The sequence below is a fragment of the Musca domestica genome, unplaced genomic scaffold (assembly GCF_030504385.1).
Source record: "Musca domestica strain aabys unplaced genomic scaffold, Musca_domestica.polishedcontigs.V.1.1 15, whole genome shotgun sequence".
NCBI lineage: Eukaryota > Metazoa > Arthropoda > Insecta > Diptera > Muscidae > Musca > Musca domestica.
Genome location: NW_026712207.1, coordinates 5,367,781 through 5,380,239, shown reverse-complemented (window position 1 = coordinate 5,380,239; position 12,459 = coordinate 5,367,781). Strand labels below are relative to the sequence as shown.

Here is a 12,459-nt window from a genome sequence, read left to right as displayed (position 1 = left end):
AGACGAGTGGAATAGTGGACACAAAAACGGCATCCAATTAAACAGAAAATAATAGTTAATTGGCACTACAAATTTAAGGGAATCAAACATATTAACCTTGTACATAAATACATACATACACATCTGTGTGTGCGTGTTTGTATGCGTTTGAAATTAGCCTAAAACAGAAATTTGCAACTAAAATCAATGTGTAATGTTTAGCTGTAAGCCAAATCAAGTGAATGAGAAATTGTGTCAGAGTTGGGATTAGAAAAAAACAAAAACAATGAGAGGAAATGCAAAAAAAAAAAAAAATAAATAAAAATATTGAAAAAAAATTGAATTTTTATTTTTTTAAAAGGTAAGATAGGTATGGAAGGCTAAGGTGAATAAATTATACAAGTCTAAAGGCTACATTATACACCATGTTAGCGAAAAGTCCACCTGAAAATTTTAGATTCATTACGATCGTTTTTGGTCAGCCTTTTTATACCCTCCACCATAGTATGGCGGGTATATTAAGTTTGTCATTCCGTTTGTAACGCCTCGAAATATACATTTTAGACCCCACAAGGTATATATATTATTTGGTATTTTTATGATTTTAGCAACATTATTCAACGGGATTGTTTCAAATTTGGTATTTGAAGTTCGTAATGGATTCCAGATACCAAGAGAGATGTCAATATCAAATTTGAGTTGCCTATTCCTTCACACAAAAACCGAATTTAGTACTATTTAGTACTTTTCGTACAATTATGGTACTCATTTCCAAAGTAAACTCCATATCTCTATCCCAGATACCAACAGACGCCTCAATATCAAATATAAGGATTCCAGTCCTATTTCTTCATCCATTACCAAACTTAGTACCATTTAGTATTTTTTGTACAAAAAAAGACACATTTTCAAACCACCGCCAAATCTCAAACATATATACTATAAGTAATCTGAATATCAATTTTCAGAATTCTGTCTCAATCCATTCAATCAATATCAAATTTAGTACCATTCAGTACTTTTCGTACAATTATAGTACACAATTCCGAAACCACCTCCACATGTCCAGGCTACACATGAACAGCGACCAAATATCAAATTTCACATTGCAAGCACTATCTGTCCTTCCAATACCAAATTGTACCAAATATAGTACTATTTAGTACTTTTCGTTCACTTGTAGCACAAATTTCCGAAACCATCTCTTTATCACAAACCTACAATCAACAGAGACCTCAATACAAAATTTTAAATTTCCAGCTTTTTCCGTTCACCGTAAACCAAACTGTCTCAAATTTAGTACTATTTAGTACAGTTCGCGCATTTAGTACACATTTCCAAAACCACCTTCATAAATCAAACTTATACTCAAACTTACTTTCCAACCATGATTCTCATGACAAATTGTATTTTAGCTCTATCTGTTCACATAACACGAAATTGTGCCATTTTAGAAGTTTTGTACCATTTTAGAACTTTTCGTAACCTTAAAGTTGGAATTTCCACAAATACTCCGGTACTTCCATCTTGCACTCCATCAGTGAGTCTCATTCAAAACGTCTTCCTCATTCCGTTTGTTCAATACAAAGGAATACAATTTTTGGTATTTTTTTTGTACTTTTCGTACTCTTTTAGTACGAATTTTCAAAAATCCAGCCTATTACACGACTACGCACCAAGACTGACCCTCGTTCAAAAGATCTGGATTCAAACTTCAGCTGTTTCGTATGGCCGTTGAATTCTATGTCAGGCAGTCAGTTATTTCACTACTCTTTTAATATCGTCCATAGAAAGAAGCATTCTGATCCAGCTTCAATTTTTCCTGAGTGGAAAGATCTCAGCATTTGTTGAAAATTAAGGCTTCTAATGGATGTCATTGCATATTCCACAAAAACGTCATTTAAATGCTACGCCGAAGAAAGTCTTATAATCGCAAGATCTGTATTCAGATTTTAGATACAGATTTTTGTAAGGAGTCTTTGAGGTATTTTTTTCTACATAAGGAGATTTCTATAGGTCATTCATAGAGGATGCCCCCAGGGATCTAAGCTATGCTATGGGAGATTTTTCGATCTCTCAGGACTTCTATATATACGTTCCTGGGTTCATACCTCAAGCTGGTATCTGAAAGAATACCTTTCGAGAGAGAGAGAGAGTGAAGTTTTTTCTCTCTTCTTCTAACCGAGAATAAATAAACTGTACTTCATGGTTCTCTAGAAAATACAATCTAGCTATTCAATTCAAATGGAAAACAAATAACTATGGGTTCTATAGAAAATTTCCTTGCTGTCATTTCTAACCCCCCGTCCGGCATATTGTTTACAAGTGTACAAAAGCATTTTGGTGAGAATTTTCCCACAAAAAAATTATTCGTGATGGAATTCATGCGTGATTTCTTTATATTTGGCTGGAAAGCCACAAGTGGCTATCATTAGAGCACTCCAGTATTTAAATGTGAATAAATCTTTTGTGTCTCGTACCATCGCTCGTTAGCGTGATACTGGTAGCGTAGCCCGACTCCAAGGAAGTGGACGGAAGAAAACAGCAACATCAGCAGAAATGGTTCGAAAAGTAAAGAAACGACTTGATCGATCGCAGTGGCCGACGCTCGTGAGCTGAACATACTGCAATATTCCATTCGACAAATATTGAAAAATGAGCTCGGGGTAAAGCCATTGAAATTCCAAAAAGTGCAAGAATTTACACCGGAACAGAAAGAAAATAGACTCAAAAGAGCTAAAGAGTTGCGCTTAGCCGAACTTGGTGGTGAATTGCCGAATTTGGTTTTCTCTGTCTCCGATGAGGAAACATTCATTGTCCAGCAGTTTGTAAACAAACAAAATGATTGTGTTTACTTGCCAAAGAGGTCAGCTGACAATGTGCACCTTCGGAAAATGGTCACCGGAACTCAAGCGCCAGCCATAGTGATGGTGTGGGCCGCCATAACAGCCGATTGTCGCTCTCTGCTCGTATCAATCGACATCAGAATAAATGCCAAATATTATCGCGAAAATATTCTGGAGGGGGTATTAAAGTCTTAGCCACGCAAACATTTTGGCCGCAGACCTTGGATATTTCAACAGGAATCAGCACCATCGCACTCAGCACGCGCCACCCAAGAATGGTTACAAAATGAGGTTCCTCGCTTCTTTTTCAGCGCACAATGGCCACCAAAATCTCCGGATACCAATCCGCTGGTGTGGAGTATTTGGAAAACAAGGTTGGCACTAAAATAATACAAAAGTGTTGATCACGTCAAGCAAGCGCATCACCGGGAACAACAGAACAACATTCGGGCAGCGTGTGACGGTTTCATTGGTCGTTTGAAGGCCATAATTCGAGCCAAAGGTGACCAATTCGAACAAATCTAAACTTATTTTAAAATTTGTTGCTCTTTCCGACATTTTTTGCTTTCATTCAATAAAATTTCAAAAAAAAATATAAAATTTTAAAAATATGGTGTTTGACTTTGTGGCAGTTTTTTTTATCTCACCCTGCATATCTTAATTCCAGATTCCAACAGAGATGTCAATATCAACTTTGAGTGTTCCAGCCCTATTCCTTCACCCAAGTTTAGTACCATTGAGTATTTTTCTTACAATTATAGCACAGATTTCCGAAATCATCTCAATATGTCCAGGTTACTAATTTCAGATAATAACAAAATTCAGATATCAAACACTATCTGTTCAACCAATACCAAATTGTACCAAATATAGTACTATTTAGTACTTTTCGTACGGTTGTAGTACACATTTCCAAAACCATTTCTTTATCAGAAATCTACCACCAAAAGGGATCCCAATACAAAAATTCCAGTTTCTTCCTTTCACCCTATTTGAATCCTCTACAAAAATATGTCATTTAAATCTTATGCCGAAGAAGAGGGCCTTATAATCTCAAGGTTTGCTATGAAAGCTCTTCAGGTCGTAAGAAGTTCGAAAGGAGATTTTGAGGTCAATTTTTCTAAGTAAGGACAAGATATTCAGGTCATTTATTAAGAATGTTCTAAAGGATCTGAGCTATTCTATGAAAGATTTTTCCTAGACCTAGATTATATACCTCAAGCCTGTTAACTGTAAGAATATTTCAAGCTGGTCTCTGAAAGGAGATCTTAGGAGAGAGAGAGAGAACTTTGTTTTCTCCCTTCTTCTATCGAAGAATATATTAAGTGTCTGTTATTATTTAATATAATCCAATAGATATTTCGAACACAATATGATTACAATCTAAGATGGTTAGAAACAAGATTGGTTTTAATGGCGCCCAACCTGAGTTAGTGATATATTATATTTTAGTGATGTACTATATATATTCAAAGCTTACCTCATATTTTATAGGCATATTTTTTTTTGTATTTTTAGCTTTTCCTTGATGAAGTGGCGCCTAACGTGGGGCAAAATATCTCTAAAACGAAAATTGTAGTTGGAGCAGGTTTGGCATTTCTTTTTTGGGAAATCGCATTTAAAAAATAATAAATTCCATTCTATTTAAAGCAGATTTAACCAGTAAAGAAAGTCGGCGGGGCCGACTTTGTGATACCCTACACCACTTTGCTAATTTAGTAGAGCTGCGCATAACAATTAAAAGTTTTTATGGGAGAATTCAATCATACACGCTATGATTATAATTATAATTTAAAGTTCAAAGGACTAAATAAGCCGAAGCATTTGTATCTTTAAAATTCCGACTTGTATTGCCCATTTCGTGCACAATTAATTTGAAATCGGATAAAGATATATATGGGAGCTATATCCAAATCTGAACCGCTCCCGATAAAATTTAGCAAAGATATTTCTGAGCTGTATTTGATATATATCCCTGAATATCGTTGTTACGGAGTGCATATTACGGTTGTGGGTAACAAATATAACAAATCGGATGAATAATATATATGGAAGCTATAGCTATATCTGAACCGATCTTCACCAAATTTGACATATTAGCTTCTAGACTCAATTCGGTCGTAAGTGCCAAATTCCATCCCATTTGGACAAATATTAGACGTTTGGTGCACAATAGAAAGTAAATCGGACGAAGTTATATATGGGAGCTATATCCAAATCTGATACGATCTCGATAAAATTTAGCAAATGTATTTCTGAGCTGTATTTGATATATTTCCCCAAATATTGTTGTTGCAGAGTGCATATTACGGCTGCGGAGGACAAAAATAACAAATCGGATGAACAATATATATGGGAGCTATAGCTATATCTGAACCGATTTCGATCAAATTTGGCATACTTATTTTCAGGCCTAATTTGGGTGTATATGCAAAATTCCATACAGATTGGGCTGATACTACACGTTTGGTGCACAATAAAAGGCAAATCGGACGAAGATATATATGGGAGCTATATCTAAATTTTGACCGATTATCTCAAATTTCAATAGGGTTCGTCCTTGGATCAAACAAATGATCTGTGCAAAATTTCATCTGGATCGGGCAATAAATGCGACCTGTACTTTTTTTACAAAAATACATGGACAGACGGACAGACGGATTCTATGCAGATCATCAAAAGGAACTATGGGTCTATCTCGTTTCCTTTTGCCTGTTACAAACAAATGCACAAAGACATAATACCCTGACCACCTTGTGGTGTAGGGTAGAATAATGGCCTCCTAGCTAGCAGCTAGAATGCAGAGAACAAATAAGACCAGGATATCGGAGGGCCTGGTGAATAAAGAGAGGATTGAATTTAGGCAACTATGTAGGAAATCTTCAATTTAACAATAAGAAGACCTTATGGTCTTCAATAAGATTTCGTGGTTTTCTGTAAGAAGATCTACTGGTCCTCTATAAGATATTCTATGAGAAGACCTTCCAGTCTTCTATGAGAAGACCTTCCAGTCTTCTATGAGAAGACCTTCCAGTCTTCTATGAGAAGACCTTCCAGTCTTCTATGAGAAGACCTTCCAGTCTTCTATGAGAAGACCTTCCAGTCTTCTATGAGAAGACCTTCCAGTCTTCTATGAGAAGACCTTCCAGTCTTCTATGAGAAGACCTTCCAGTCTTCTATGAGAAGACCTTCCAGTCTTCTATGAGAAGACCTTCCAGTCTTCTATGAGAAGACCTTCCAGTCTTCTATGAGAAGACCTTCGAGTCTTCTATGAGAAGACCTTCGAGTCTTCTATGAGAAGACCTTCGAGTCTTCTATGAGAAGACCTTCGAGGCTTCTATGAGAAGACCTTCGAGTCTTCTATGAGAAGACCTTCGAGTCTTCTATGAGAAGACCTTCGAGTCTTCTATGAGAAGACCTTCGAGTCTTCTATGAGAAGACCTTCGAGTCTTCTATGAGAAGACCTTCGAGTCTTCTATGAGAAGACCTTCGAGTCTTCTATGAGAAGACCATCGAGTCTTCTATGAGAAGACCTTCGAGTCTTCTATGAGAAGACCTTCAAGTCTTCTATGAGAAGATCTTCCAGTCTTCTATGAGAAGACCTTCCAGTCTTCTATGAGAAGACCTTCCAGTCTTCTATGAGAAGACCTTCCAGTCTTCTATGAGAAGACCTTCCAGTCTTCTATGAGAAGACCTTCCAGTCTTCTATGAGAAGACCTTCCAGTCTTCTATGAGAAGACCTTCCAGTCTTCTATGAGAAGACCTTCCAGTCTTCTATGGGAAGTCCTTCCAGTCTTCTATGGGAAGTCCTTCCAGTCTTCTATGAGAAGACCTTCCAGTCTTCTATGAGAAGACCTTCCAGTCTTCTATGAGAAGACCTTCCAGTCTTCTATGAGAAGACCTTCCAGTCTTCTATGAGAAGACCTTCCAGTCTTCTATGGGAAGTCCTTCCAGTCTTCTATGGGAAGTCCTTCCAGTCTTCTATGAGAAGACCTTCCAGTCTTCTATGGGAAGACCTTCCAGTCTTCTATGGGAAGACCTTCCAGTCTTCTATGGGAAGACCTTCCAGTCTTCTATGGGAAGACCTTCCAGTCTTCTATGGGAAGACCTTCCAGTCTTCTATGAGAAGACCTTCTATCAGGTACTGCAGTAAAAAAATCTCATCCATTTTTTTGAAATACGTATACAATTTTATTGACTTTCTATAAATAAATATATGTATGTATGTAGTGGTGAATGTATTTCTAATAAATGTGTGTGTGTGCCTTAAAACTAGTATCACATTTGGTTCTTTGAGATCGTTTTGGCCCCTGGGAATGAGGTAATATGTTCCTGTATTTAGTATATGTTAGGTAATTTTGAAGACCGCCTAATCCGTGTGACCAGTTTCCATTTTACTCTCGGCCGCATGGGCCTCCCCATGGCGATTTTCCACATGTTTCTGTAGATCCCGCCTTCGGGCAAATGTTTTGTGACACAAAGTACATTGATATACCTCCGATCCTGGCGTGCCTTGTCCCCCATGTCCCGACGATGACGTTTGTAAATGTAAACGAATGTGTTTATTCAGATTACTTGGATCGCCAAAAGGCCTTAGGCAATATTTACACTTGAGCGGTTTGAACCCGGTATGAGTGCGTATGTGAATTTTCAAACCATATTTGCGGGAATACATTTTGCCACAATAGATACAGAGATGACCCTGTTTGGAGGCACCCATATTACTGACAATGGCCTCGATTTGAGCGGCGGCATTAAGGGGATTTGTACTGGGGGGCGGGTGTAGCAGACTCATGTGAGGAAAACCGGCCGTTGAAAAGGTGGGCAGGAATGACATATGCGGTGCTGGCGTGGAGGTGTGTAGATGTGGCTGACCACTGAGAGCTGTGGCCAGGGATACGGGCAATGAGGTGGCTGGATGTGGGGCGTTGGCTCGGCCGCCAGCTGGTGTGGCCAACGAAATTGGCTTGAAGGCGGAAAATCTGGGCGGTGGTGATGAGCATGATGTTTGTGCTGGACCAGGTGGTGAGTATGAGGGCGATAGGCTGCGCATGGAACTTGTAGAGGATTGAGGCACACTAATGTTCGCCGTTGTTGTTGTCGTTGTGGTGCTGCCGGAACTAATCATGTGTGGTGAACTCCGTGCCGTTGTGGCATTACCCACCAAGGGCAGTGTAAAAAGTTGCTGACTATATTGCTTGGCCTTGAGGGCATAGTGTAGGCGTATCCATAGAACATCAATGTTGTGACGTCCACAACCCAAGGCCAGGTGTATTTTTAGAGGATTCGGTGTCTCAAAGGTCAAATGGCACCAGTGACACATATACCTATTGTTACCTTGAATATTCAGAGGGGTGAGAAAAGGAATGGCCATGAGCAGGGTTAGCTCCTCACCAAACCAGGCCACAATCTCCTCATCACGTTGCACATCACGTACCACACGCAATTGCACCTGTCCATTGTGCAACTCGAAGAGGGCATTGTAGCTATGGATATCCTCGGAGAGCTTAATTTTACGCATTATGGAGGCATTCAGAATGAGAACATCTCCCTTGGGCGATAGCGAACAATAGGCACGTGCCAGTGGCTCATTGTTGGCCATTTCTGGGTGGCTGGCAGTGAGGAGGGCATGACTGTCAATTAAAATCGATGTGGTATCCTTGGGTATTAACTGGGTCACATGGACTCCAGCTCGAATGATTTTCGATTTTTTGGGTGAGCTGGAGGCTGAGGGACTGCCATTTTTCTCCCGTGTTGCAGCTGCGGGAGATGTAGGTGCTGCCGGTGGCGATGATGATGACCCCGGAACTGTTGTGTTGGCCGTTTGAGGCAATAAATGTTCAATGCGGAATATCATACTGGAGCTACGCTTATTTGGACTACTCGGTGTGGGACTTTGACGACTGCTGCCTCGGCTATTATCCACTAAATGATGATTCTGTTGTTGCTGTACTATGCTATGTGAGGTTGGCAATACCGGAAGCATATTTCGATGAACTTATGCTCTGGGCGGTTGGCTGTCTGATGATGATGTTGCACGTTCGATGTCTAACTTGATTCTGAACTCCAATTGGAAATGTCCTTTTGCTTTTATATGGATGCGATGCGGCGGCAGAGCCGGCAAGTACCACGTGTTCGCAATCAGAATTTTTGGGTTTTGCAAAACCCTTATCCTTATTGGGTGGCTGGCATTAGGGGTTCTATCCATTTGCGATTTGTGCTAAACGATTTGTTACGGCTCGCAGTGTCAAAACACAACAAAACAATCTAAGCTGACAACATGTGCCAACAAGTGTTAAAATTCCCAGCGTTTGCGCGCCTGTATGAGCCGTAGCGGCAGCGACAGCTACAGCCAGGATAACAAACATTGCATACCCCAACAGCCGGGTACACAAGACAAGTTGTTTTCCAACATTCCTTGCTTGTGTAAGTCGCAATCAGGGTGGTTGGTTCAAACGTTGGTTGGTGGCACAAGTGCAGCAGCATCCCGTACAGCAGCAAGTGTACAATTTTCCAACACTACTTGACTCGACTCTGAACACACTTCGGCCATCCCTCCCCTCCCCTCTTTCATTATCGAGGATATCAGTGAGTGCGTTTTTCAATTGTCCTTGTAAGCCTTTTTGGCTTTTCAATTGCATGCGTGAGTCGGGGTGTGTTCGTGTGCGTGTGGGCATTAAAAGGTTTTTAATTGAATATAAACGATCGTGTTCCGAACAAATCTGTTTTGCCCTCCAACCCCCTTTTGTTGGCTATCAAATGGGTGCTTTGTTGTTATTGTTGCTGTTACTTCTGGAAAACCATCCCCTAACCACGAGGCCTTGTCATAATAATTGACTAATGCCTTAATTATTAGCTATATTTTGTGGTTTAGGGTTGGTCGTGGTTTTTCGCCACCGGGTGCAGGGATCAAATAAGGCCAGGACAGCCAAGGGCCTGAGAAATGAAGGAATGAAGGAAACAACTAAGGAATTTATGTTTTAAAAGAACACCATAAGAAGACCTTGCGGCTTTCTATAAGATATTTCGATACGATTACAATCTAAGGGGGACAGAACAGGATTGGTTCCAATGGCGCCCAACCTTAGGTAGCGATAAACTATATTCAATGCTTGCCTCATATTATAAACTCGATTCTAAAATTCAAGGCATATTTTTCTTTATTTTTACAATTTCTATGATTAAGTGGCGCCCAACGTAGGGCAAAACACCTCAAATACGAAAGTTGGAAGACCTTCTGGTGGCCTTCTATGAGAAGACCTGATGGTCTTCTATGAGTAGACATTTTTTGTGGTCCTCTGTGAGAAGACCAACTGGTCTTCTATGAGAAGACCTATTGGTCTTTTATGAGAAGACCTACTGGTCTTCTATGAGAAGACCTTCTGCTGATCTTCTATGAGAAGACCTTCTGCTGATCTTCTATGAGAAGACCTTCTTCTGGTCTTCTATGAGAATACCTTCTGCTCTTCTATGAGTAGACCTTCTTCTGCTCTTCTATGAGAAGACCTTCTTCTGGTCTTCTATGAGAAGACCTTCTTCTGGTCTTCTATGAGAAGACCTTTTTCCGGTCTTCTATGAGAAAACCTTTTTCCGGTCTTCTATGAAAAGACCTTCTTCCGGTCTTCTATGAAAAGACCTTCTTCCGGTCTTCTATGAAAAGACCTTCTTCCGGTCTTCTATGAGAAGACCTTCTTCGGGTCTTCTATGAGAAGACCTTCTGCTGGTCTTCTATGAGAAGACCTGCTGCTGGTCTTCTATGAGAAGACCATCTTCTCCTCTTCTATGAGAAGACCTTCTACTGGACTTCTATGAGAAGACCTTCTTCTGGTCTTCTATGAGAAGACCTTCTGCTGGTCTTCTATGAGAAGACCTTCTGCTGGTCTTCTATGAGAAGACCTTCTGCTGGTCTTCTATGAGAAGACCTTCTGCTGGTCTTCTATGAGAAGACCTTCTGCTGGTCTTCTATGAGAAGACCTTCTGCTGGTCTTTTATGAGAAGACCTTCGAGTCTTCTATAAGAAGACCTTCGAGGCTTCTATAAGAAGACCTTCGAGTCTTGTATAAGAAGACCTTCGAGTCTTCTATAAGAAGACCTTTTGGTCTACTATAAGAAGACCTTCTGCTGGTCTTCTATGAGAAGACCATCTTCTGGTCTTCTATAAGAAGACCATCTTCTGGTCTTCTATAAGAAGACCTTCTGCTGGTCTTCTATGAGAAGACCTTCAGCTCTTCTTTGAGAAGACCTTCAGCTCTTCTATGAGAAGACCTTCCGCTCTTCTATGAGAAGACCTTCCGCTCTTCTATGAGAAGACCTTCCGCTCTTCTATGAGAAGACCTTCCGCTCTTCTATGAGAAGACCTTCCGCTCTTCTATGAGAAGACCTTCCGCTCTTCTATGAGAAGACCTTCCGCTCTTCTATGAGAAGACCTTCCGCTCTTCTATGAGAAGACCTTCCGCTCTTCTATGAGAAGACCTTCCGCTCTTCTATGAGAAGACCTTCCGCTCTTCTATGAGAAGACCTTCCGCTCTTGTATGAGAAGACCTTCCGCTCTTGTATGAGAAGACCTTCCGCTCTTGTATGAGAAGACCTTCCGCTCTTCTATGAGAAGACCTTCCGCTCTTCTATGAGAAGACCTTCCGCTCTTCTATGAGAAGACCTTCCGCTCTTCTATGAGAAGACCTTCCGCTCTTCTATGCGAAGACCTTCCGATCTTCTATGGGAAGACCTTCCGCTCTTCTATGAGAAGACCTTCCGCTCTTCTATGAGAAGACCTTCCGCTCTTCTATGAGAAGACCTTCCGCTCTTCTATGGGAAGACCTTCCGCTCTTCTATGAGAAGACCTTCTGGTCTTCTATGAGAAGACCTTCTGGACTTCTATGAGAAGACCTTCTGGACTTCTATGAGAAGACCTTCTGGTCTTCTACTGGTCTTCTATGAAAAGACCTTCCAGTCTTCTTTGAAAAGACCTTCCAGTCTTCTTTGAGAAGACCTTCCCGTCTTCTATAAGAAGACCTTCTGGTCTTTTATGAGAAGACCTTCTGGTCTTCTATGAGAAGACCTTCTGGTCTTCTATAAGAAGACCTTCTGGTCTTCTATGAGAAGACCTTCTGGTCTTCCATGAGAATACCTTCTGGTCTTTTATGAGAAGACCTTCTAGTATTCTGTGAGGAGACCTTCTGGTCTTCTATGAGAAGACCTTCTGCTGGTCTTCTATGAGAAGACCTTCTGCTGGTCTTCTATGAGAAGACCTTCTGCTGGTCTTCTATGAGAAGACCTTCTGCTGGTCTTCTATGAGAAGACTATCTACTGGTCTTCTATGAGAAGACCATCTTCTGGTCTTCTATGAGAAGACCATCTTCTGGTCTTCTATGAGAAGATGGCCACATGAAGATGGCCATGAGAAGACCATCTTCTGGTCTTCTATGAGAAGACTTTCTGGTCTTCTATGAGAAGACCTTCTGGTCTTCTATGAGAAGACCTTCTGGTCTTCTATGAGAAGACCTACTGGGGTTCTATTAGACCTTTAGTTTCTATAAGAAGACCTTCGTTTGGTCTTCCATGGGAAGGCCTTTTGATTTTCTGTAAGATGACCTTCTTGTCTTTTATAAGAAGACGTTGTGGTCTTCTGTAAGGC

General features: G+C 40.5%; 1 protein-coding gene across 1 annotated transcript; it reads right to left on the bottom strand.

Moving 5' to 3' along the window:
- Window positions 1–7,043: 7,043 nt before the first annotated feature.
- LOC101891734 (sal-like protein 1) lies at window positions 7,044–8,976 on the bottom strand. The gene has a single exon (XM_005175144.3). It carries the CDS (start codon window positions 8,809–8,811, stop codon window positions 7,195–7,197), a length of 1,617 nt encoding a protein of 538 aa, XP_005175201.2. The 5' UTR covers window positions 8,812–8,976; the 3' UTR covers window positions 7,044–7,194.
- Between the last annotated feature and the right edge of the window lie 3,483 nt (window positions 8,977–12,459).

Excerpts from the sequence above, each read along its gene's own strand:
- LOC101891734 (XM_005175144.3), bottom strand. The coding sequence starts at position 8,811 with ATGCTTCCGGTATTGCCAACCTCACATAGCATAGTACAGCAACAACAG.